At 44.6% G+C, this 26763-nt stretch overlaps 1 protein-coding gene across 4 annotated transcripts in view; it reads right to left on the bottom strand.

Annotated features, from left to right (window-relative positions):
- The window catches only part of slc2a12 (solute carrier family 2 member 12), a 91062-nt gene that overhangs the window by 47515 nt on the left and 16784 nt on the right, over window positions 1-26763 (bottom strand). For all 4 annotated transcript variants that reach the window (XM_080192740.1, XM_080192741.1, XM_080192738.1 and 1 more), the window contains exons 2-3: window positions 5700-5814; window positions 209-1543 (exon numbers count right to left, since the gene is read on the bottom strand). In XM_080192740.1, coding sequence (XP_080048866.1) covers window positions 209-1543; window positions 5700-5814 — 1450 coding nt within the window. The remainder of the gene's footprint in view (window positions 1-208; window positions 1544-5699; window positions 5815-26763) is intronic.

The following is a 26763-nucleotide window of genomic DNA, read 5'->3' as shown; positions in this document are numbered from 1 at the left end:
AAACTTAAATACTGCTCAGAAACTATCCTTAAACAATGCACGTCCGACATTTGCACATCATTTTAAAAGCAAATAATCACCTTGGTGGATATGGAAAAGATCGTGTACAGGTTATTACAATACATTTTGATAATTAATTCTCTAATAAGATTATAAAGTTTACCAATGGTATAACCTGTGCAGGAGCAACTCCTGCATAAGAGCTTACCTGGTCCAAAGCTTACAGAAAAGGCAGCCACGTATACAAGCAGGCAACACAGAATAAGCCACTTCAAGACAGGAGAGACTTGTTCATTTGTGTGTCCATCTTTCTCAGGGTTTCCCGTAAATGGAGAAGAGGATGCATTTTGCAGCATTGTAATTCCCGTACTGCCATGATCTGTTACTGAGAGCTTTCTATGTTTTGATGAACTAAAGTCTGTATTTGAAGGTAAGGCAGTGGCAGCCACTGAATTATATCCAGGCGTTGTAGAGGTGATATTGTCATGCCAGTGATTAGTGTAATTATGGTCATTGCAGATGTTTATGGATTCCATTGGGATTTTATGGATCATCGATGCCAATATAATCAATGATATAATTACAATAGTATTTCCCATGTAAAGAAATGTTTTACGTCCTATTTGGTCAATGAAGGCCATTGCTAGGACTGTGCCCACCACTTTCACCAGTCCCACACTAACTGAAGCTAGTGTCGCTGCTGAATTACTTGCAAAACCAACGGACCTTAAGATAGTTGATGCATAAAATAAAACATTTGTTTGACCAGTAGTTTGCAGGAACAAGGCCAAACCCAATCCTATACAGAGTCGCATTCTCATATTGTCCTTTGACCTAAACAGATCAAAAAATGTGTAACTGCTTTCAGTGGCCAAGGAAGATTTGATGTTTGTGAGTTCGTTGTCAATGTTGGAATATGATCTAATCTTCTTCAGGACGAGGCTTGCCTTTTCGTCATGTCCTTTCTTAACCATATACCGAGGGCTTGGCGGGAGGAAGAAAAGGCCAATGAGTTGCACTGCAGCCGGTGGCATAGCAATTATGAACATATATCGCCATCCATTTGAAGTGTGAGTTAAGGCATAATTAAAAATATAGGCAAACAGGATGCCAATAACAGTCATGAATTCAGTCAGCACTACTAGCAGGCCTCTTCTGTCTGGTGGTGCAATCTCCGATAGGTAAATGCAGGCTGCAAATACACCTGAAGTTGTAGCAATTCCCACAATGATGCGACCTGCAATGAGCATTGCGTAGGAGGTTGACGCAGACATAATGGCATTTCCCAATATAAAACAGCAAGATGTTATGATGATTCCTATCCGTCTTTCCCATCGATCTATCATGTAACCACCAGCAAGGGAACCTATTATGCCTCCAATTAAGATTGCACTGACGGCTAGCTCTTGTTTCTGACAGGTAAGCTGGAACTCGGTGTTCAGCTGCAGAAGAGCTCCAGAAATGTTTGCAAGCTCATAGCCAAAGATAAGTCCACTGCCAGAAGCAATCACAGACGCAGCAACGAGAATCAGGCTAATAGGTCCTAGGAGAACAGTTAAATGATTAGACTTCAGGTGATAAAATCATACGTGGCAATTAAAATAAATCACGAGGATTCCTCTAAGTCCCTCCACTGGACCTGAACATTCTACATCAAATTCAAACAAACTCATATTGCTTATTGGGGATATTGGTCCTTGTGATTGGAGAATAAATTTACAGATGCCATGGGACGCATCCAGTCTAATTTCACACAGCATTTCTAATGGACATTTAATCACCCATTGAACTAAATTTTTCTCCGCATGCATTAGGCTACGGAAAAACTGAGGTTTCTTTCAATTCTTGGGCTGCCAGCAACCATCCGTGCTTCTTATTTAATTTACATTGCACTTTGTAAAGACCAGGGGGAAATGGTGTTGTTATTGAGATTCTGCATCTTGAGTCATCTGTATGCAGCTTGGAAAATTGGACAGTAAGAATTGCACGCATAGGAAAGACCCCAGCCAATTTCCATCTATGGTATTTAGTGAAATGCAAACTTACACAGCAATCGGTATGGCAGCTGAGTATTTTTTTAACTCGGTGATACTACAGAACAACTTCCAACATGTAGTTCCATAAACAAGCCATGGTTATATTGAGTCATGGAGCAGGCTCAAAGGATCTGATCCAAGATTCTATGTTTTTTTGCAAATGCAACTTGGTGTCAAATCAGCCTCATTTTTACTGGGAGGCAGAACAATTGCATATCCGTAAAAAAAAGTCGTATTTGTCGTAGGAAGATTTATATATTGCAGCAACAGCGGCAGTGAACTGTTGACCTACCTAGGTGAATTGAGAGTTCAGTGTGTCTATAAGCAAAATTAAAATGGTAAGTAAATTGTAAGGACGGCCAGCAAGCACAACTTACTTTTTTGCTGGCACAATCAACATTGTGTTTTAGAATTCCCCAGTGAAATGACTTTTCAAGAAAGCTTCAATGCCTCCAAGGATTCTGAACCTTAGTGATTTAGACTACAAGATGTTGCTGTGAATGGAGCACTTACATCATCAACTCTAGGTGACATGATGGCACGATTGTTAGCACTGCTGCCTCACAGCATCAGGGACCCAGGTTCAATTAACAGTTTGGGTCACTGTCTGTGTGGAGTTTGCACGTTCTCCCCGAGTCTGTGTGGGTTTCCCCCAGTCGCTCCGGTTTCCTCCCACAGTTCAAAGATTAGGTGGATTGATCATACTAAATTGCCATTTAGTGTCGGGGGACTAGCTAGGGTAAATGCAGGGGGTTATGGGGATAGGGCCTGGGTGGGATTGTGGTCGGTTCAGACTCAAAGGGCCAAATGGTCTCCTTCTGCACTGTAGGATTCAATGAGTCTCTATCAGGCAAAATAACCAGAAAATGGCTTTTCCAGGGACAAATCCTATCCAGTGATTGAAATAGCAACATCTCCTAAAATAGACAAAGCAAACATCCTAGTGCAAAATAATTTATCTAACCGTAATTTATAAATTTGGAAGTGAATATTTTTGACATTCTGTAGCAGTTGTTGATAGATTTGGGATGATTGGCAAAATAATCTTTTCTTTTTAAATATTTGTGCAACTTAGATCCATGAACAACAAAAATACGCATTTGTATGGCATCCTTAGTTAAGAAAAACATTCCAAGATATTTCAAAAATGTAAGAAAGAAAAACCAGCATGAAGCTAGAAAGGGAGAAATTAGAAGAGGTAATGAAATGCATGGCTCAAGAGTTGACTTAAAAGATTTACAGAAGGAATTCCAATAATTAAGAATGACTTTTTCAAATTCATTTGTTGGATATTGGTGTCACTGGTTGGCCCAACATTTACTGCCCATCCCTATTTGCCTTGAGCTGAGTGGCTTACTAAGTCATACCAGTTGAGAGTCAATCACATTATTGTGACTTTAGAGTCAAATGTATGTCACACTAGGTAAAGACGGCAGATTTCCTTCCCTTAAGGGCATGTCGGCAATGGTTTCATGGTCATCAATAGACTCTTAATTACAAATATTTTTTATTCAATGCAAATCTCACCATCTGTCATGGCAGGATTCGAGCCCAGAACATTAGTCGCGTTTCTGGATTAAAAGTCTAGTGATAATACCACTGGGCCATCGCCTCCCTTGAGTTGAAATCTCTTCTATCAACAATAAAGTAGTTGAGGCAGCAATAAAAACCTGCAATCCTTGGTGGTCTTGAGGGAACAGGCAAGGAACAGAGTGGAATCAGTCACCAGGAATGAAGTTAGTTTCATATATGTTAGCTTTAGTGGCTTTAGTTTTCCCCGTGTTGAGCCAGATTTGTGACCAAATCTTGATAATGGACAAAAAGACTGAGAGATGGAAGCAGTTGAAGGGTCAGAAGAAATGAGGGAGATGTGGGGCTAAATATCATTGTCACACATGTGAAAAGAAGGCAACTGTGACTGTACAAGGAACTGGTGAGACCACATCTGGAGTACAGTGAGCAGTTTTGGTCCCCTTTTTTAAAGAAAGATATTGGAGGCTGTTTAGAAATGGTTCACTCAGATGATCCCAGTCATGGAGAAATTTTCTTCTGTGGAAAGGTTAAACAGGTTGGGACTCGACTCATTGGAATTTAGAAGAATGACAGGTGATCTCATTAAAACATATAGGATTGTTAAAGGGTTTGACAGAGTAAATGCTGGGAGGAGATTTCCCCTCATTGGAGAGTCTAGGACCAGATGGCATAGTCTCAGAATAAAGGGGTGCTAATTTAAGAATCAGATGAGGAGGAGTTTCTTCCATAGAGAGTTGAGTCTTTGGAACTCCTTGCCACAGTGAGTTGTGGAGGCAGCGGTCTTGTGTATATTTAAGTGTGAGATAGATTTTTGATCAGTAAGGGGATCAAAGATTATGGGGAAAGGGCAGGAAAGTGGATGTGAGGGATGTCGGATCAGCCATGATCCTATTGAATGGCGGAGCAGGCTCAAGAAGCCGAACAGCCCACCCCCGTTGCTATTTCTTATGGTCTTGTTATGTGCCAGCGGAGGTCTTGCTAATTTATTACTTGTATGCCGGGCTGTCCAGTGTCCATGGCCAAGCACCTGCAGTCTGCCAGGTGGGCACTGACTGATGTGCACCACAGAGCCATGCCCCTGACCATCCAGGGACTTCAGTGGCCTCTGAACCCCTGGTGTGACCATCGCGCTAGATTTCCGATGGTGGAGACCTGTAATAATTCTTGCTGTTCTTGCAATGTACCTGAAGGCCAATGAATTCTATGCAATGGGATTTCATCGGATCACCGAATCCCTACAGTACAGAAGGAGGCCATTTGACCCATTGATTCTGCACTGACCACAATACCACCCAGGTCCTATCCCCATAACCCCATGCATTTACCCTAGCTAGTCCCCCTGACACTAAGGGGCAATTTAGCATGGCCAATCAACCTAACCCACACATCTTTGGACTGTGGGAGGAAACCCATGCAGACATGAGGAGAACGTGCAAACTCCACACAGACCCTGATCCAAGCTGGAAATCGAACCCGGGTCCCTGACGCTGTGAGGCAGCAGTGCTAACCACTGTGCCACCATGCCTTTTGAATGGGCTATGCATATTTAAACGCTACTTTCAATATGTAATGGGTTCCACAACAAAGGAGCATTGAGTTGTTTCTCCAGGATGATTGTTCAAGCTCAGGGAGGCAAAATATGGTGGCACCTGACATGGTCAAGCCAGCTTTGATAATTGATGACAAAGCCAGTAATGCAGCAAGTACCTTTGAGTTTGCACTCCTCTGATCAGAGACTAAAAATGAGGATGCACCAAAAGGGGCAACTAGAGAATAGGTAACAGATTTGCAAAGAGACAAGAATGGCAAGGTCAGAGGTGAGATAGTGATTAGATTGGTCCATAGGCATACCGTGTTTTGGTTGATCAAAGCGGAAAGCAGGGATTTTGTGAAGGAGTTGGACAAAGAGTTTCTTTCATGAGCAAATGATGGGACAAGTAGATTGGAGCCCGGTAGGAGATGTGAGAGATAAGGAGGAACAGAGGTCAGAGATTGCCTTGACAGTGATCAAGATCTCAGGTTTATTGAAGAGGAGTTGGGAGAGCAGCTAAGTGAGGAAAGAAGCAGCGAGCAGATTGAAGTGAGTAACTCTGTAGCTTTGAGGTGTGCACTAGCATGTAACGCTTCTACCTTTTTCAACTGCCGGCTGGTTCAGGATAGAATATGAAAAACCATTTTGAACCTCAATTGACTTGGATTCAATTTCTTGTTCAAGTTCTGTCTCAGTTTTCATTGTTGCGTCTTGCTATAAAAAAGAATAGAATAAAATGTAATCTTTACTTGTTTGCCTGGAGCTAACTTCTTGACTCAGGCATGGCATAAAAATATGAAATAAACTTTTGTATTCAGCCATAAATTAAAATTCCATCTTATAAACTCAGATATTTCAATCAAAATGAATATTGTATAAAGACAATGAATGTTACTCATTTTGATTCCAAAGAAGTGCACTAGAGGAGATAAAGTCCACAACGTTGGTAGCGTGATTCTGGACAGAATGTTTAGGAACACATCTTGGTTTGAACGTGGAACTGGATCATCCTGGAATAAATTTGTGGGATGCCTCAGGGATCAATGCTGGGTCCATTAGCTGCCCTAATAAACACAAACATAATCTAAACACAAATTAATTTCCATGTTTATAGATGGGATCAAATTAGAATTGACAGGAGGGAGGTAAGGTGGGAGAAAGGGAGGGATGGGAAGGAAAGAAAGAAGGACAGATATTGAGGAAATAGGACCTTGGGCTGAATGATCAAAGAAATAGAACACTTCTCTCAGGAAGTAAGTCTAATTTCTTCAGAAAGCTGGCCTGGCAGAACATGAAGTACTGTCTACAATGTGATCATGATATTGAAAAACTCATAAGCACGTAAGAACTAGGAGCAGGAGTAGGCCATCTGGCCCCTCGAGCCTGCTCCGACATTCAATAAGATCCTGGTTGATCTTTCTGTGAGCTCAGCTCCACTTGCCCACCCACTCACCATATCCCTTATTTCCTTTACTGTTCAAAAATTTATTTATCCTTGCCTTAAAAACATTTAATGAGGTAGCCTCAACTGCTTCACTGGGCAGGGAATTCCACAGATTCACAACCCTTTGTGTGAAGAAGTTCCTCCTCAACTCAGTCCTAAACCTGCTTCCCCTTATTTTGAGGATTTGCCCCCTAGTTCTAGTTTCACCCGCCACTGGAAACAACTTCCCTGCTTCTATCTTATCCATTCCCTTCATAATCTTATACGTTTCTATAAGATCTCCCCTCATTCTTCTGAATTCCAATGAGTATAGCCCTAGTCTACTCAGTCTCTCCTCATAAGCCAACCCTCTCAATGCCAGAATCAATCTAGTGAATCTCCTCTGCACCCCCTTCGGTGCCAGTATATCCTTTCTCGGAGACCAAAAATGTACACAGTACTCCAGGTATGGCCTCATCAGCACCTTATACAGCTGCAATATAATCTCGCTGTTTTTAAACTCCATCCCTCTAGCAATGAAGGACAAAATTCCATGTGCTGCCTCAATTACCTGCTGCACCTGCAAACCAACTCTTGAGATTCCTGCATAAGGACACCCAGGTCCCTCTGCACAGCAACATGCTGCAATTTTTTATCATTTAAATAATAGTTCATTTTGCTGTTATTCCTACCAAAATGAATGACCTCACATTTACCAACATTGTACCCCATCTGCCAGACCCTCACCCATTCACTTAGATTATCTATATTCCTTTGCAGACTTCCAGCATCCTCTGCACACTGCTCTTCCACCTATCTTAGTGTCATCTGCGAATTTTGACACACTACACTTGGTCCCCAACTCCAAATCATTGATGTAAATCATAAACAATTATGGTCCCAACACTGATCCCTGAGGCACACCACTAGTCACTGATCGCCAACCAGAAAAACACCCATTTACCCCCACTCTTTGCCTTCTATTAGTTAACCAATCCTCTATCCATGCTAATACATTACCCATAACACCGCGCACCTTTACCTTATGTAGCAGTCTTTGTGCGGCACCTTGTCACATGCCTTCTGGAAATCCAGATACACCACATCCACAGGTTCCCCATTTTCCACTGCATGTGTAATGTTCTCAAAGAATTCTACAAAATTAGTCAAACATGACCTGCCCTTCATGAACCCATGCTGTGTCTTACACTATAATCCAAGTGCGGCCTAGTTAAGGTTCAATAAATCTGCAACATAACTTGCCAAATTTTAAACTCAATGTCCCGGCCGATGAATGCAAGCATGCCGTATGTCTTCTTGACTACCTTCTCCTTTGCATGTCTTTCACCCGTTTTATATTATTGCACAAAGTTGAGATCTATCCTAATTATTCAAAAGTGAGGAACAAAAAATGATAGTGGTGACCAGTGTTCTGAATATTAGGAAGTTCCTTTTGATTGGGTCATTTGGCTTCTGTCATTTTAATTCCTTTATCCAGATTTTAAAAATAATTTTACATCTGAGCCAGGATAATATATATAGATATATTTTGTAAACATATAGGGCCTGATTTTACCATTTTTGGGTGTGAAATCGTGGTAATTTGGGCATTGGGCCTGTAACGCGATCTGCACCCGAAACCTGGCAGATCACGCCTTTACCGACACCCGATTTGGGCGCAGATCCGGTCTGTGCCCCAATCGGGTGACCCGATGAATTAAATGCATTAGCGTGCATTTAAATTGACTTAATGAACCGTGCGCCCAACTCTACCTCCAAATGCCGCTTTACTGTCTTCGGATCTGTTCTGGATCCGCGCTGCTATCAATGTGCAGAATAAAAATCCGAAGCAGATTCCTATTCTGCAGGGGAACCTCCGAAGCCCAACCTCCTCAAACACTCTTTGCAGACCCCCCGCTAACCACCCCGCAGACCCACCCGTCCGTGATCTGAGCCACTGGGAGGCAGGCCCCACCCCGCTGCCCCCACACCCCCCCACCCCCTGGCAGACCCCGCCCCCCCTCGCCTGGATCAGACCCTCCCCCCTCCCACCAGGAGGCAGGCCCCCCCTGCGATCGGACCCTACCTGGGAGGCAGACCCCCCTCTTGGCAGAGCACACCCCCACGATCCACCCTCCCGGGAGGCAGCTCCCCATGTTCAAACTCGCCTGGAAGGTCTGATTGGGCGGGGGGGGGGGGGGGGGAGGGTGGTACGGTGGCTGCCTCCCCGGGGTTGGGGGGGGGGGTGGTTCTGACCGGGGGTTGAAGGCTGCCTCCCAGCAGGGCATGCGCAGTTCAGAGCTCCAATCGTTCCGGCAGCGCTAAGCCCCGCCCACAGTGCGGACCTGATCGGAGCTAGCAAAAAGTGTATGGGTGCGCTGGAATGAGGATTCCAGGCTCAGATCCGTTTTACATCTGGATCCAGCTCTTGGCCTCCGGTTGGTAAAATCGGGTCCATAGTGTACAGTCTTAGCCTTGGGACACTGAGAATAAGCCAGTTTGTTCACAACCTTGATGTCACATTTGACCCAATGTGTGGTGCCAAGTTCATATTCGTGCCATCACAGAAACTGTTTATTTCCATTTCTGCAGCATTGGCTGACTTCAACTTGTCTCAGATTTCAATTATTTCAACACAGTCCTGACTGATCTCCAAAATTCTACCCTTCATAAACTCAAGGTCATCCAAAACTCTGCTGCCTTTATCTTAGTCTACACTAAGTCCCAATCCCCTGTCACCACCCTGTACATTAACTCTTGGTCAAGCAACCTTGTGATTGAAAGACTCTTATCCTTCTTTTCAAATCCCTCCTGGCCTCACCCCTCTCTATCTCTGTAATCTCCTCCAGCCCCACAACCCTTCGAGGGATCTGCTCCCCTCTAATTCTGGTTTCTTGTGCATCCCCAATTTTAATCGCTCCACCATTGGTGGCAGCACCATCAGTTTCCTATGCTCCAAGCCCTGCAATACGCTCGTACACCTCACCGCTTCTACTTCACTTCTTTTCTACAAGATGTTCCTTGAAACCTATGTCTTTGGTCAAGCTTTTGGACATCTGACCTAATATTTCCTGGGTGTCATACTTTTTTCTAATAATGCTTCTCTGAAGCGCCTTGAGATATTTAATTAAGTTAAAGGTGATATATAAATTTAAATTCTTGTTGCTAAATCATTTGCTCTGAAATCCCAAAGGTTCTTCCAATCCTTGCTGCCATGAAGAAGTTACAAAGCACAAGTCAGCAGTGTGATGTAATCCTCTCCTGTTATCTGGATCAGTGCAGCTTCAACAACATTCAAGAAGCTCAACACCATCTAGGACAAAGCAGCCTACTTGAGTGACATCCCATCCACAAACGTTCATTCCCTCTACCGCCAATGCAGACATGTGTATCAGCTGTAAGATGCACTGCAGGAAGTCACAAATACCCCTTAGGCAGCACCTTCCAAACCCATGACTGCTACCATCTAGATGGACAAAGACAGAAGATGCATGGGGACATCACCACCTGGAATTTCCCCTCCATACCATTCATCATCCTGACTTGGAAGTATATCGCCGTTCCTTTAGTGTCACTGGGTCAAAATCTTGGAACTCCCTCTGTAACAGTATTGTGGGTGTACCGACACCACTGGGCTTGCAGTGATCAAGAAGGCAGCTCACCGTGCTTTCTCAAGGGTAATTAGGGATGGAAAATAAATGCTGGCTTAACCAGTGACACACGCATCCCATAAAAACTGAACTAAAAAGAAGAATGCTCAGGGTGGTTGAAAATTGCTCAGTATACCATTTGTTTGGGGGACTGACCACATCATTTCAATTCACTTATTTCCAATGGTTTCTCACATGGACACCCATTAAGCGACCAAACAGTAATCACAATGTTGTGGGATTCAAAACACGTTCTTCAGTTTTCAAGAATCAAAACTGCTAGGTCTATGGTTCAAGGGCAATAGCCAGGTCAGTGTAACAAATATCATAGAATCATAGAACCCTACAGTGCAGAAAGAGGCCATTTGGCCCATCGAGTCTGCACCAACCACAATCCCACCCAGGCCCTACCCACGTATCCTGACATATTTACTCACTAATCCCCTAACCTACGCATTCCTGGACACTAAGGGGCAATTTTAGCATGGCCAATCAACCTGACCCGCACATCTTTGGACTGTGGGAGGAAACCGGAGCATCCGGAGGAAACCCACGCAGACACGAGGAGAATGTGCAAACTCCACACAGGCGGTGACCCAAGCTGGAAATTGAACCTAGTCCCTGGAACTATGAAGCAGCAGTGCTAACCACTGTGCTACCATGCTGCCCCAATATGTGATATGAGATATGAGATCTCATCAACTGCAAGGTGCATATCTCACAAAATAGCCAGAATGTGCCTCCTAATTTTTCCTTCATTCATTTCTGTAGGCAGTAAATTGTAGAGGAGCACAACATAGATGTTTCCAGCAGCTTCCAGGAGCAATCTGACATCTTCTAAGCTCAGCCACAGAAGATAAATCCCAAATATCTTGGTATCAGCCTCATACCCACAACATGCATTTTCACCTCATTGTTTCCAAATTGATGCCGACAACTGATTGGGATTTTAATTTACAGCTCTAAGATACTACATATTTCAGATAAGACCTAAACATTGCATCGTGTAGGTTTTGGGAATCAAAATTAAATTAAAATTCCAACCCTATGTGCTCTCCCCCCTCCAGCAACAGCCTCAAACACGGTGGCACAGTAGTTAGCATGGTTGCCTCACAGCTCCAGGGACCCGGGTTCAATGCTGGCCTTAGATGATTGCCTGTGTGGAATTTGGGGTGGCACAGTGGCACACTGGGGCAACATGGTGGCACAATGGTTAGCACTGCTGCTTCACAGCGCCAGGGACCCAGGTTCGAGTCCCAGCTTGGGTCACGGTCTATGCAGACATTCTCCCCACGTCTGCGTGGGTTTCCTCCAGGTGTTCCAGTTTCCTCCCACAATCCAAAACTTGACCGGCCATGTTCAATAGACCCTTAGCATTGGGGATTGGCAGGGTAAATATGTGGGGTTACAGGAATAGAACCCGAGTGGGATTGTGGTCGGTGCAGACTTGATGGGCCAAATGATGTCCATCTGCACTGTAGGGATTATATGATTACATATGCACCTTCTCCCCCTGTCTGTGTGGACTTCCTCCAGGTGCTCCACTTTCCTTTCAAGGTCCAAAGATATGCAGGTTAGATAGATTGGCCATGCTAAATTGTCCCTTCATGTCAGGGGCATTAGCAAGGTAAATATGTGGGGCTACGGGGCTAGGGCAGTGGGTGTGCATTGGTAAAATGATCTGACGGAGAGTCGGTGCAGACTCAATGGGCTGAATGGCCACCTTCCAGATTGTAGAGATTCTATGAAAAGTCATGGTGGTGACCAGTTGAATTTCTCCTGTGTTTTCTGTTCAATCATTTGCTTCAAGAGGGCACACCACAGCCTCAGAATTCCCTTGACTGAAAAGACTTCTTCCACAACTTGCCTTAAATATTGTCTGCTTAGTTTTATATCTATACCCTTTTGTTCTAGACTCCTCATCCAGCCAAGCAAACAATTAAACTCACAATCCGATATGACAAACAACTAAAGTCAAAAGCCACAGCCAGTTGCTAAAAATGAGTTATTAAAAATAAAGTTTAAAGTTTGTTTGTTAGTCACAAGTAAGGCTTACATTAACACTGCAGTAAAGTTACTGTGAAATTCCCCTTGTTGCCACATTTTGGCACCTGTTTGGGTACACTGAGGGAGAATTTAGCACCAACAATGCACCTAACCAGCATGTCATTCAGACTGTGAGAGGAGACCAGAGCACATGGAGGAAACCCACACAGACACAGGGAGAACATGTCGATGCCACACAGACAGTGACCCAAACTATGAATCAAACCCAGTTCCCTGGCGATGTGAGGCAGCAGTGCTAAGCACTGAGCCACCATGCTGTCTTTACCTTTAGCTCAACATAAATTTGTTCTATTTTTCAATTTGAAAGAAAAACATTTTCTTCTGAGGATGACTTCTGGCTATAATTACAATTTGATTTTCTGGACTTAGGATTCAAGTGGGGAGGCGATGGGCCTAGTGGCATTATCGCTAGACTATTAATCCAGAAACTCAGCTAATGTTCTGACGATCCGGGTTCAAATCCCACCACAACAGATGGTGAAATTTCAGTTCAGTAAGACTATCTGGAATTAAGAAACTACTGATGATCCTGAAACTGTTGTCGTTGCCAGGATTGGGAGGCATGCCTTATGAAGATAGGTTGAGGGAGCTAGGGCTCTTCTCCCTGGAGAGACGAAGGTTGAGAGGTGACCTGATAGAGGTTTATAAAATGTTGAGAGGAACAGAGAGGGTGGATTCTCGGAGGCTATTTCCCAGGGCTGAAGTCGTCGCTACAAGAGGACACAGGTTTAAGGTGCTGGGAAGCAAGTACAGAGGAGATGTTAGGGGAAAGTTTTTCACTTAGAGGGTGGTGAGTGAGTGGAATCGGCTGCCGTCGGTGGTGGTAGAGGCGAACTCGCTGGGGTCTTTTAAAAGACTTCTGGATGAGTATATGGGATCTAATGGCATAGGAAATTACAGATAGTTCTACGGCTTGGTAGGTATAGATGTGATCGGTGCAACTTGTGGGCCGAAGGGCCTGTTTGTGCTGTAGTGTTCTATGTTCTATGATTGTTGGAAAAACCCACCTGGTTCATTAATGTCCTTGAGGGAAGGAAGTTCCTTTCTCACCTGGTCTGGCCTACATACGACTCCAGAGCCATATCGATGTGGTTGACTCTCAATTGCTCTCTGAACAAAGGCAGCTAGGGATGGCAATAAATGTTGGCCAGCCAGTGACGCCCACGTCCCACATATGAATTTTAAAAAATGGGCTGATTGGGATTTAACAGTATCTCAGTTTCAATGGGGAGATTTTGAACTTACTTCCTGCATACCTTGTACACAGATTAACTGACTCAGTGCCGTATGGTTGCGACAGTTACCTTGCACTGAGCTGTAAAAAGAGAGAGAGAGCGAGGGCAAAGGGGAAATAAACAGATGTACGCAAGCTTGACAGAACTATCGAACTGTGAGTTAACTTTGCTCAGGCAATTTGACGGAATGTCGAGGGTCAAATGCAGGAAAACCGTAAAATAGAAGAAGAGAATTGAGAAGTAGGATGGATTTTCAACTTGCGAAGTTACAAACTGCTTGACAACTCTCCAACCGCCCTGTTCTGGATTGCTTTGTGGAGGAGAGAGAGGTAGAGAGATAGAGAAGAAGGAGAGGTGTGGAGTTGATCTGGACAAAAGTGAATAGAAGTTGGGCGACAGGAGATGGGACTCAGGCATTTGACACTGAGGGAGTGTCAAAAACCTGTCTCCTTGGAGTGGGCAGCTATGCCGTATCTCATCCAGATTCTAGGACAGAATCCCAGCCCGCAGGACCAGTTTGGGGGACTGTTTCAATGTGGTTACTCACTATTTTGCTGGCTTTCGCCTCCCATCTTAAGGGCACAAATTGTTGGCTCATACTCAACTTGCCTTTGATTTCCTCTGTTCACACCGCTAGCCGCTCCTGTAATGCAGCCGGGCTGAATTTTATCACACTTGTAAAGTTGAAACAAGCTTACCAATCAATCAGCAACTTCTCTCTATCTCTCTCTCCCCTCTTCCTGCTTCTCAATTCTCTTCTTCTATTTTACTGGGTCAGATACAGGAAAACACAAGGCCACAGACATGTCAATGTGGGAATGAAAAGCAGGCCCTGCACCCGCATTTGCTGACAGCAGGACAGTCTCCTGATATTAGAATCCCGACAGGGCAGAAGGATACCATTCAGCCCGTCAAGCCTTCTGTTTTCCTGTATTTGATACTGGGCATTCCATGTAATTGCCTGGATAACATAGAACATAGAACATAGAACATAGAACATTACAGCGCGGAACAGGCCCTTCGGCCCACAATGTTGCGCCGACCAGTCTTATTTTTAAAAAAAAACAATGACCCACTAATCTAAACCACTCCCTTTTCATCCATAAACCTATCCACCAATCTCTTAAACGCCCCCAAACTAGGCGCATTTACAACTGCAGCAGGCAGGGCATTCCAGTCCCTCACCACCCTCTGGGTAAAGAACCTGCCCCTGACATCCGTCCTATAACTACCCCCCCTTAATTTAAAGCCATGCCCCCTCGTGCTAGATTTCTCCATCCGAGGAAACAGGCTATCACCATCCACCCTATCTAAACCTCTAATCATCTTATATGTTTCTATAAGATCCCCTCTTAGCCGCCTTCTTTCCAGTGAAAACAACCCCAAATCCCTCAGTCTCTCCTCATAGGACCTCCCCTGCATACCAGGCAACATCCTGGTAAACCTCCTCTGCACCCTCTCCAAAGCCTCCACATCCTTCCTGTAATGTGGGGACCAGAACTGCACACAGTACTCCAAGTGCGGCCACACCAGAGTTGTGTACAGTTGCAACATGACGCTGCGACTCCTAAATTCAATCCCCCTACCAATAAACGCCAAGACACCGTATGCCTTCTTAACAACCTTATCTACTTGATTCCCAACTTTCAGGGATCTATGTACACATACACCTAGATCCCTCTGCTCCTCCACTCTATTCAAAGTCCTCCCGTTAGCCCTATACTCAACACATCTGTTATTCCTACCGAAATGGATTACCTCACACTTCTCCGCATTAAACTCCATCCGCCACCTCGCGGCCCAGCTCTGCAACCTGTCCAAGTCACCCTGCAAACTTCGACACCCTTCCTCACAATCTACCACACCTCCGACTTTGGTGTCATCAGCAAACTTACTAATCCACCCAACTATACCCTCATCCAGATCATTAATAAAGATTACGAACAGCAGTGGCCCCAAAACAGATCCCTGAGGCACACCACTCGTAACCGAACTCCATGATGAATAATTACCATCAACCACCACCCTCTGTCTCCTATCTGCTAACCAATTCCTGATCCAAGTACCTAAATTACCACCAATCCCATACATCTGCATTTTCTGCAGAAGCATACCATGGTGAACCTTATCAAACGCCTTACTAAAATCCATATATACCACATCTACTGCCTTACCCCTATCCACCTCTTTGGTCACCTTCTCAAAGAACTCAATAAGGTTAGTAAGGCACGACCTTCCCGCTACAAAACCATGCTGACTATCTCTAATCAATTAATTACTCTCCAAATAACTATAAATCCTATCCCTAATAATTCTTTCTAAAACCTTGCCCACTACAGAAGTAAGACTCACTGGTCTATAATTCCCAGGGAAGTCTCTGCTCCCCTTCTTAAACAATGGGACAACATTCGCTGTCCTCCAATCATCCGGTACTATACCAGAGACCAACGACGACCTGAAGATCAGAGCCAGTGGCTCTGCAATCACCTCTCTTGCCTCCCATAGAATCCTAGGGTAAATCCCGTCAGGACCAGGGGACTTATCTATTTTCAACCCTTCTAGAATATCCAACACATCCTCTGTATCAACTACAATACTTTCTATTTTACACCCCTTCACCCCAGTGACCTCCTCAGCTACATTCATATCGTCCTGTGTGAACACCGAAGAGAAATAATGGTTCAATGCCTCTCCAATCTCTTCCGGTTCCACACACAACTTCCCCCTACTGTCTGTAACTGGCCCTAATCTTGCCCTGACCAACCTTCTATTCTTGACATACCTATAGAACGCCTTAGGATTCTCCTTAATCCTATCAGCCAAAGTCATCTCATGCCCTCTTCTAGCCCTTCTTAACTCCCTCTTCAACTCCCTCCTAGCCAATCTAAAGCTTCTACTGCACTACCCGAGCCCTCAAGCCTCATCCGAACATAAGCCTCCTTCTTCTTCCTAACCAACAAATCAACTTTTTTCGTGCACCACGGTTCCCTAGCCCTACCAATTCCTCCTTGCCTGACAGGGACATACCTATCACAGACCCACAGTAGCTGCTCCTTGAACAAACTCCACATTTCAGACGTTCCTAGTCCCTGTAATCTCCTAGTCCAACCAATGCTTCCTAATTCTCTCCTAATGGCCTCATAGTTACCCTTCCCCCAGCTAAAACTACTGACCCGAGGTTCATGCCTATCCCTTTCCATCACTAAGGTGAACGTAACCGAATTGTGGTCACTATCACCAAAAAGCACACCAACTTCCAAGTCTAGCACCTGGTCTGGCTCATTTCCCAGCACCAAATCCAATATAGCCTCACCTCTAGTTGGCCTATCTACATATTGAGTTAAAAAACCTTCCTGCACACTTTGAACAAAAACTGACCCCTCTAACGAGCTAGAGCTATAGCTATTCCAATCAATGTTAGTAAAGTTAAAATCCCCCATAACAATTACCCTATTACTTTCACTCCTAACCAGGATCGTCTCTGCAATCCTTTCCTCAACCTCTCTAGAACTTTTTGGAGGTCTATAAAAGACTCCCAACAGGGTGACCTCTCCTCTCCTATTTCTAATTTCTGCCCATACTACCTCAACAGACAAATCCTCATTAAACTTCCTCTCTGACACTGTGATATAGTCCTTGACCAATAATGCTACTCCACCCCCCCTTCTACCTCCTTCTCTACTCCGACTAAAGCACTTGTACCCTGGCACCTGCAACATCCATTCCTGACCCTGCTCTATCCACGTCTCTGAAATGGCCACAACATCAAAGTCCCAGGTACTGGTCCACGCTGCAAGTTCATCCACCTTATTGCGAATACTCCTCGCGTTAAAGTATATACATTTCAAACCTCGCTCCGCCCCACCCTCACAATGCCGTGCAATGCCATCCCCTTCTATGCCCCCCTCACTTTCACCCCCTCTACCCAGGATCCCACCCCCCCTCTGAATCAGTTTAAACCACTCCGCATAGCCTTCACAAATTTACCCCCCAGGATATTTGTTCCCCTCTGGTTCAGATGTATACCATCACTCTTATAGAGATCCCATCTTCCCCAGAGAAGTTATCACACAGTATGATGGTTCTGTGTAGCTGGCATAAATCTGTTTATCTCCCCTTTGCTCTCCCTCTCTCTCTCTTTGTACAGTTCAGTGCAAGGTAAGTGTAGCAACCATTTGGCACTGAGCCAAATGTAACCAGTGTACAAAGATAAGCAGGAAGGAAGTGAGTTTAAAATTTCCCCGATAAATTCCAATCAGCTCATTATTTAAAATTCATTTGTGGGACATTGGCATCACTGGCTGGCCAGCATTTATTGCTCATCCTTAGTTGCCTTTGATTGAGCCAACGGAATATCTCGCTAGGCCATTTCAGAGGACAATTGAGAGTTAACCACATTGCTGTGACCTGAAAGCCCTGTTTTGAGCCATTTTAAGGAGCTGTCAGTAGTTTGCCCATGGTGGGGCAACACCTCACTATTTGGGAAGGCTGGCTGCCAAGTTTAATGAAGATCATCCTGCTGCATTGCATATGGTGGCTTCAAGACCAAAAGGAAGGATCTACAGATAGGGAGGGCAACTGACCCTGCTGCCCCAAGGGTAACCCTTAAGCGATTTCTCCTCTGACCCTCAGTCCCCCAAATTTTTCACTTGGTATTTAATTTAGTTGTTAGAGGCTTGCAGTCTGTAACCTTCTGTAGCTTCTACCCAGCTCTCTCAGTGGTGGCACAGTGGTTAGCACTGCTGCATCACAGTGCCAGGGACCCAGGTTCAATTCCAGCCTTGGGTGAGGGACTAGTAGGGTAAATACATGTGGTTACAGGGATAGGGCCTGGTTGGTATTGTTGTTGGTGCAGGCTTGATGAGCCGAATGGCCTCCTTCTGCACTGTTGGGATTCTACCATCAGGAGACTGTCCTGCTTTCAGCAAATGCGGCTTCAGGGTTTGCTTTTCATTCCCACGTTGACATGTCTGTGGCGTTTCATCAGAGCTTGTAAAGTTAAAGCTGGAATAGGCTTGAAGTGAAATTAAAAGTGGAGTAATGGAAGATCGAACAAAACAGGAGGTCTGTGATCTTATAGTGAATAAAGACATTTTCAAAGGGAATTCAATGAACTTGTGAGAAAAGTTATAATTCATGGAATAAAAGGGACTGTAGCAATGTGGATACAAAATTGTCTGAATAACAAAACAAAGATCAAAGAACAGTACAACACGGGAACAGGCCCTTTGGCTCACCAAGTCTGCCCAACACATAACACCTTTCAAAACTGAAAACTTTTTGCCTCTACATGGTCTGCATCCCTCTATTTCCTGCCTATTCATGTATTTGTCAAGATGCCTCTTAAACTTAGGGCAAAACATATTTCTTGTGCTAGAGGAATGTTCCCAGGATTCTTGCTTTTCCTGGTAATATAACCTCCTACTTCTCTTAAAGGGTCATAGAGTCATAGAGCTTTACAGCATGGAAACAGGCCCAATTTATCCATGCCATATGGTACATTGGGGAGACCATGCAGATGCTACGACAATGGATGAATGAGCACTGCTTGATAATCACCAGGCAAGACTGTTCTCTTCCTGTTGGGGAATACTTCAGCGGTCATGGGCATTCGGCCTCTAATCTTCGGGTAAGTTTACTCCAAGGCAGCCTTCACGACACACGACAGCCCAGAGTCGCTGAGCAGAGACTGATAGCCAAGTTCCACTTACATGAGGACGGCCTCAACCGGGATCTTGGGTTCATGTCACACTATCTGTAAAGACTTGCCTGGGCTTGCAAAATCTCACTAACTGCCCTGGCTGGAGACGATACACATCTCTTTAACCTGTGCTTAATGCTCTCTCCGCTCACATTGTCTGTACCTTTAAGACCTGATTATCTGTAAAAGCTCACACTCCAACCATTATTTTGTAAACTCTTATCTGACAAAGGAGCACTTTGTGGCTTTTGCTACCAAATAAACCTGTTGGACTTTAACCTGGTGTTGTTAGGCTTCTTACTGTGTTTACCCCAGTCCAACGCTGGCATCTCCACATCAAAAACTGATCCAACCAGACCAACTGCTTTTGTAACACAAAATTACTTTGTAAATGCGCACAGCTCATTCTTCTATAATTAAAATAAATCCAAAACATCATACAAAAGACCTGAAATGTAAATTCTGCTTCTGTCTGCAACCAGGCCTGCTGAGTATTTTCAACATTTTCTGTTTGTATTTCACATCTTCCATTAGAGATTGAAGTATCACTTCACACGAATCGCAAAAACGTATGGTAGCCAATTAAAGTTAAAGGTTATTTGTTAGTCAAAAGTAAGGCTTGCATTAACACTGCAATGAAGTTACTATAATTCCCCTTTCTCCAAATTGAAATAATTAAAGCAGAGAGCACATTTTAAATGTTCATTAAGAACTATAGAAGTCTAGAAAATCTCTTTGAAACAACAGTAAACTCCTGCCGGGTTTGTAAATGACGTGGAGAAGTGAATGGTAAAGCACTCCCTTGTGTTTTGTTACACCTGGCTGGCACTGTGTACAATAAACAGGCTGTGTCATCATTCTGTAGTAGAATGAATCTTTCACAGCCAAGTGCATGGTGTTGTTCTGTCCATTTCCATTGAGATTCTATGCATGTTATAGTATTTATGTAAGATCAAGAAGCTATGGGTTGCCTACTCTCCAGGTTTGACCTGGAAGCTCCAGGATTTGAGGACATTTGGAAGTAAAATATAAAAATGTGTTCATTTAAATTTTTTATTTTGGGAATGGGGCAACAAGACTGTTTGAGAGTCAAGAACCATACTCTTGGGTAAGAAAGGAACTGCTTCCCAATCTGTTTTGGGAAGTTGGTGCACTGTGAGGATGGACATGTTAAGCGACTAATGGTGCGAGCCTGTAAGGCAAGGCAGTTGGAGGCTGATCATGTGATGAAACCTCCAGAAATATCTGCTACTGAGGAAATTAGGGAAGTGAACATGTGGCTAAAGGAGTGGTGTGGGAAAGAGGGCTTCCATTTCATGGGCCATTGGCATCCATATTGGAACAGGAGGGATCTCTACTGTCTTCACCTGAACCCATACACCCAAATGGCTGTGAATCTGGAATTCCCTGCCCAGTGAAACAGTTAAGGCAAAGATAGATAAATTTTTGAACAGTAAAGGAATTAAGGGTTACGGTGAGCAAGCGGGTAAGTGGAGCTGAGTCCACTAAAAGATCAGCCATGATCTTATTGAATGGCAGAGCAGGCTTGAGAGGCCAGATGGTCTATTCCTCCTCCTAGTTCTTATGTTCTTATGCTCAAACAAATCCAAAATTCGAAAACTGATGAAAGAAATAGAGGTCATGTCATTGGTGAAAAAGTGCATTTAGCAGAGGTGATAAATGAATAATACAATTTTGAAACAGGGGAAAAAGAAGGTTCAGATAGGAATTGAAAAAGCAAATATGAGAAGCAAAGGGGGAAAATAGGAAAAATCTGGTAGCAAACATTCAGTGTGCTTCGGTGCAGAGGGATCTGGGTGTCCTTGTGCATGAACAGCAGAAAACAAGTATGTAGGTACTGCAGGTAATAGAACATAGAACATAGAACATAGAACACTACAGCACAAACAGGCCCTTCGGCCCACAAGTTGCGCCGATCACATCACCTACCAACCTACAGACCTATCTATAACCCTCAATCTCATTAAACCCCATATACTCATCCAGAAGTCTTTTAAAAGACCCCAGCGAGTTCGCCTCCACCACCACTGACGGCAGCCGATTCCATTCACTCACCACCCTCTGAGTGAAAAACTTACCCCTAACATCACTTCTGAACCTCCCTCCCCGCACCTTAAATCTGTGTCCTCTCGTAGCGACCATTTCAACCCGGGGAAATAGCCTCTGAGAGTCCACCCTATCTATTCCTCTCAACATTTTGTAAACTTCTATCAGGTCGCCTCTCAACCTTCGTCTCTCCAGGGAAAAGAGTCCCAGCTCCCTCAACCTAACTTCATAAGGCATGCCTCCCAGTCCAGGCAACATCCTTGTAAATCTCCTCTGCACCCTTTCAATAGCTTCTACATCTTTCCTATAGTGAGGCGACCAGAACTGCGCACAATACTCTAAATGAGGCCTGACAAGGGTCTTATAAAGTTCCAGCATTACCTCCCGACTCCTAAACTCAATCCCTCGATTAATGAAGGCCAGTACACCATACGCCTTCTTGACCACCTCCTCCACCTGCGAGGCCGATTTAAGAGTCCTGTGGACCCGGACCCCAAGATCCTTCTGCTCCTCAACACTACTCAGACTTCTGCCCTTGATAGTGTACTCGTTCATCCCGTTGGTTCTGCCAAAATGGACGACTACACATTTATCCGCGTTGAAGTCCATCTGCCACTTCTCCGCCCAGTCCTGCATCCTATCTATGTCCTGCTGCAACTTTTGCCATCCTTCCAGATCATCCACAACACCACCGACCTTCGTGTCATCAGCGAACTTACTTACCCATCCCTCCACTTCCTCATCCAGGTCATTTATGAAAATGACAAACAACAAGGGTCCCAGAACAGATCCTTGAGGCACTCCGCTGGTGACTGACCTCCATTCAGAAAAAGCCCCATCCACAACCACTCTCTGCCTTCTGCAGGCAAGCCAGTTCTGGATCCACAAGGCCAAAGGCCCTTGGATCCCATGCCCTCTCACCTTCTCAAGAAGTCTTGCATGGGGGACCTTATCAAACGCCTTGCTGAAGTCCATGTACACTACGTCCACGGCACTTCCTTCGTCAATGTGTAATAATAGGAAGGCAAATAGAACTTTGGCATTTATTGCTAAAGGAATAGGATATAAAAGTATTAAGTGTTGCAGCTACTGAACAAAACATTAGTGAGACCTGCACTTAGAATATTGTGTACAGTTCTGGGCCGCTAACTTCAGGAGGGATGTTGTTGCATTGGAGGCAGTTCAGAGGAGGTTCACAAGATTGATTCCAGAGATGAGGGGTTTGTCTTACAAAGAGAAATTGGACAGTTTAGGCCTATACTCCCTGGAGTTTAGAAGAATGAAGGGAGATCTAATTGAGGTGTATAAGATGATAAGGTGGATGTTTCTTCTTGTAAAGCAATCTAAAACAAGAGGTCATAGAATCTACAGTACAGAAGGAGGCCATTTGGTCCATAAAGCCTGCACCAACAACAATCTCTCCCAGGTCCTACCCCGTAACCCCACACATTAATCCTCCTCACCCCATTGATACTAAGGGGTAATTTAACATGACCAATTAGCCCAAACCAGACACCTTTGGAGTGTATGAGGAAACCAGAGCACTCAGAGGAAACCCACACTGACATAGGAAGAATGTGCAAACTCCACACAGACAGTGGCCCGAGGCCGGAATTGAACCTGGCGCTGTGAGGCAGCAGTGCTAACCATCGTGCCACTGTGCTGCCCCCAAGGTCATACTTTTAGGATGAAGGGTGACAAATTTAAAACAGATGAGGAGAAATTACTTCTCTCAAAGGTTCATGAGTCTGTGGAATTCACTAGCATGGGTGGATGCCAGGACTTTGAGTAAATTTAAGGAATTTAAGACATTTCGTCACACTTGGCATCCCACGAAGACTCAAGACAGACAATGCTTGCCAAATTTTCTCTGCTAAATTTTGCAACTTTGCACACATATATCACCAGCAGTCCCTAAATCCACAGTCACACAGTTTGGCGGGATGGGGTTTCGCTTAGCCAAGCATCTTCTCAAGAAGTGTGCACAGGATTGCACAGATTACTATGCTGCACTCCTCAGCCTGCAAAATCTACAACAGGGCCTGTCCTCCTCAGCGTGACTTCTTTCCAGGCGTACTAAGACCATAGCTAAGGCTCTACTATTGTCTATGAAGCATGAATTGGCCATGATGGACTGGAAAACATTGCTGAAAAGAAAGACAGTGGACAGGAAATGGCAGGCATTTAAAGAATGAATAGGTGAACTCCAGAAGTTGTTTATTCCTATTTAATGTAAAAGTAATCAGGGAAATGCAGTCAAACCATGGCTTACAAGGGAAATTAGAGATAGTCTCAGATTCAAGGAAGAAGCATACAAATTGGCAAGAGAAAGTAATAGGCCTAAGGATTGGGAGCAGTTTAAAATTCAGCAAAGGAGGACCAAGATCCCTTTAAGAAGGGAAAAATAGAGTATAAGAGTAAGCTAGCGGGGAACATAAAAACTGACTGTAAAAGTTTCTGTAGATATGTAAAGAGAGAAAGATTGACAAAAGCCAATGTAGACCTCTTACAGTCAGAAACAGGAGAATTCATTACAGGAATAAAGAAATGGCTGAGGAATTAAATTTGTACTTCGCTTCAGTCTTCACAGAGGAAGATATGAATAATGTACCAGGAGTGCTGAGAGAAATATGTTTTGATTGAGGAGCTGAAGGAAATCAGCATCAGTAGAGAAATGGTTTTGAGGAAATTGATGGGATTGAAGGTGGATAAATGCCCAGGTCCTGATTATCTTCTTTCCAGAGTACTTGAGGAAATGGCCCTGAAAATAGTAGGTCCATTGGTGGTTATTTTCCAAAGTTCTTTGGATTCCGGAATAGTTCCTACAGATTGGAGGTAGCTAATGTAAACCCACTATTCAAAAAGTGAGGTAGAGAGAAAACAGGGAACTATAGACAGTGAGCCTAACATCGGGACTGGGTAAGGTGCTAGAGTCCATTATCAAGGATTTCGGAACTTGGCATTTGGAAGGCAGTGGTGTAATCAGACAAAGTCAGCATGGATTTACAAAAGGAGAATCATACTTGACGAATCTGTTGGAATTTTTTGAGGATGTAACTAGTAGAGTTGACCGGGGAAAACCAATGGATGTGGTTTATTTAGACTTTCAAAAGGCTTTTAACAAGGTCTCACATAACAGACTGCTATGTAAAGTTAAAGCACATGGGATTGAAGGTAATGTTGCGAGATGGTTAGAAAGCTGGTTAGCAGATACGAAGCAAAAATAGGTCTTTTTCTGATTGACAGTCAATGACTAGTGGGGTTCTGCAGGGGTCTGTTCTAGGACCTCAACTGTTCACATTATATATTAATGATTTGGAAACCTAGGGGTGATTCTACCAAAAGTGCTGAATTGGTGGGAAAACTGTTCTGATCACAACTGTTTTCTCAGTTCAGCTCCACATTTGAATGTCCGCACTCTGTGCACTGCAGAGATCTCAACCGGGAATCTCATTAAAACCCAGGGAGGGGGTGGGGCCTACTTGCACCGGAGTCTGACAGTTCTGGAACTCTGCGCTTGCGCAGTGGCCCCCGATCTGTCAGTCTCCCTGTTTGCTGGCCAGCTTGATCACTGGCCAACCCAGGATTCCTGCAGTGATGCCCCTCAAACCGCATCCCCCCCCCCATAGCCCAATCTCAGCCCCCACAACAATTTCCAGGCCAGCCCTGACTCTTCACCACCCTGGAGCACCCCAATGTCCAGCCCACCCTCCAACAGTGCCAATCCCCTCAACCCAGTAGACTGCCTCCCCTCTGACTCCTTCTCGGTGTCAGACACCCCCCCCTCCCCCTGGGAGGCAGCCTCCCCCGGCAGACCAACCCCTCGCTTCCTGGCTTCCCCAACCCGCCCCAATTGCTGGCCTCCCTCCAGCCCAGACCGATTGCCATGCAGAGTGCCAGCGGGTCACTCCAAACTCACCAATCACCCCTAGGCCCCACCCTCTGACAGTGCCCGATGCATGGGCACAGGCACTTTGCCCCTTGGGCAGTGCCAGGGTCACAGGCTGGCATTGCCACCCAACCCCATGGGGGCCCTGATTGCCCTCCCTTTATTCCAGCAAGATCTCCTTCTAGTTCCCCAAATGTGGGGAATTACTCTAAACCACGCCAGCATGAAGTGCTTCTGCGTAGTGGGAGATGTTATCAAGCCTGGCATGTTCTGTACTGGGTCCAATAATCACATACAAAATATATTCGAACTACACTAAAAATAGATTCAAATAACTTACCTGTCTTCCCACTGGTTTCCAGCGCAGTCTCGACTGTGACTGTTCTCCGGCTCTGGGAGATGCGCACGCGTTCCCAGCCCATGCGCAAATCCCAGAGAAAGGCCGACATGTGATTCTCCCGACCAGACCCACTAGAAAAGTTGCAGGTTGTGATGGGAGAATCAGGGCCCTAATGTTAGGGGGATTAGCAGAATAAGTATATGGGGTTACTTGAATAGGTCTGGGTGGGATTGTGGTCAGTGCAGACTTGATGGGCTGAATGGACTCCTTCTGCACTGTAGGATTCTATGGGTTCTATGGACTCGGTCTTCTAACACCAGGTCAAATGCTTAGGATTCAGTTGAAAGTTTCCATGACGAGTTAGCAGTAGCACACAGTAATGCCCTGCGACTGAACAGTAACGTGGTAGCCTCAGACAGTGTCCACTATGTACACATTCACTGTCACCTTCTAGAACCAGCACCAGCATATAACACTAATTCAGTCATCTGGACTATGGTACCAGCCTCCTGCACTAATAGACATGCAGACTCTTACTGAAGCTAACACAGTGAATGCTGCACCTGACCAACACACAGGTGAAGTGTCCTGTGTTGCTAACATTGAGGACACAGAAAGACTACAACACCACCAATGGGTGTAATCACATGCTCAGCGCATCGGAACAAGTTAAACACATGATTCCCGGACTTAGTTACCACTTAGCTTTTAACTGACTTTTGAAGTTCAGCTTTGTTTTCAACAGAAAAACAGGAGGGAAGGGGAGAAGACACGATAAGCAGCTAATATGCTATAGCCTAATTCTTGCCTCTGTATATATGTATTTGTGTAAATAGTCAGTTTGTTCAATTGCATATCACACATGCGGCACGGTGGTACAGTGGTTAGCACTGCTGCTTCAGAGTGATAGTGTCCCAGGTTCAACACTCAGGTCACTGTTTATATAGAGGCTGCACGTTCTCCCCTTGTCTATGCGGGTTTCCTCCAGGTACTCTGGATTCCTCCCACAGTCTGAAAGACATGCTGGTTAGGTGCATTGGCCATGCTAAATTCTCCCTCAGTGTACCTGAACAGGTGCCAGAGTGTGCAACTAGGGGATTTTCACAGTAATTTAATTGCACTGTTAATGTAAGCCTACTTGTGACACTAATAAATGAAACAAACTTAACTAAATAGTCTATACATAGTTGTCTATTGTGCACAGTTACATCTCACTGGGTGTTTCAACAAAACGGGGAAGATGTAGACCAAGTGATCAAGTGAGAACTTGATAGTGCAGCTACATAAGAGG

The sequence above is a fragment of the Carcharhinus amblyrhynchos genome, chromosome 7 (genome assembly GCF_965287045.1).
Source record: "Carcharhinus amblyrhynchos chromosome 7, sCarAmb.v2.hapA, whole genome shotgun sequence".
In the NCBI taxonomy this organism is placed as follows: Eukaryota; Metazoa; Chordata; class Chondrichthyes; order Carcharhiniformes; family Carcharhinidae; genus Carcharhinus; species Carcharhinus amblyrhynchos.
The sequence above is the reverse complement of the archived record's forward strand: the minus strand, read 5'-3'. Positions and strand labels throughout refer to the sequence as shown.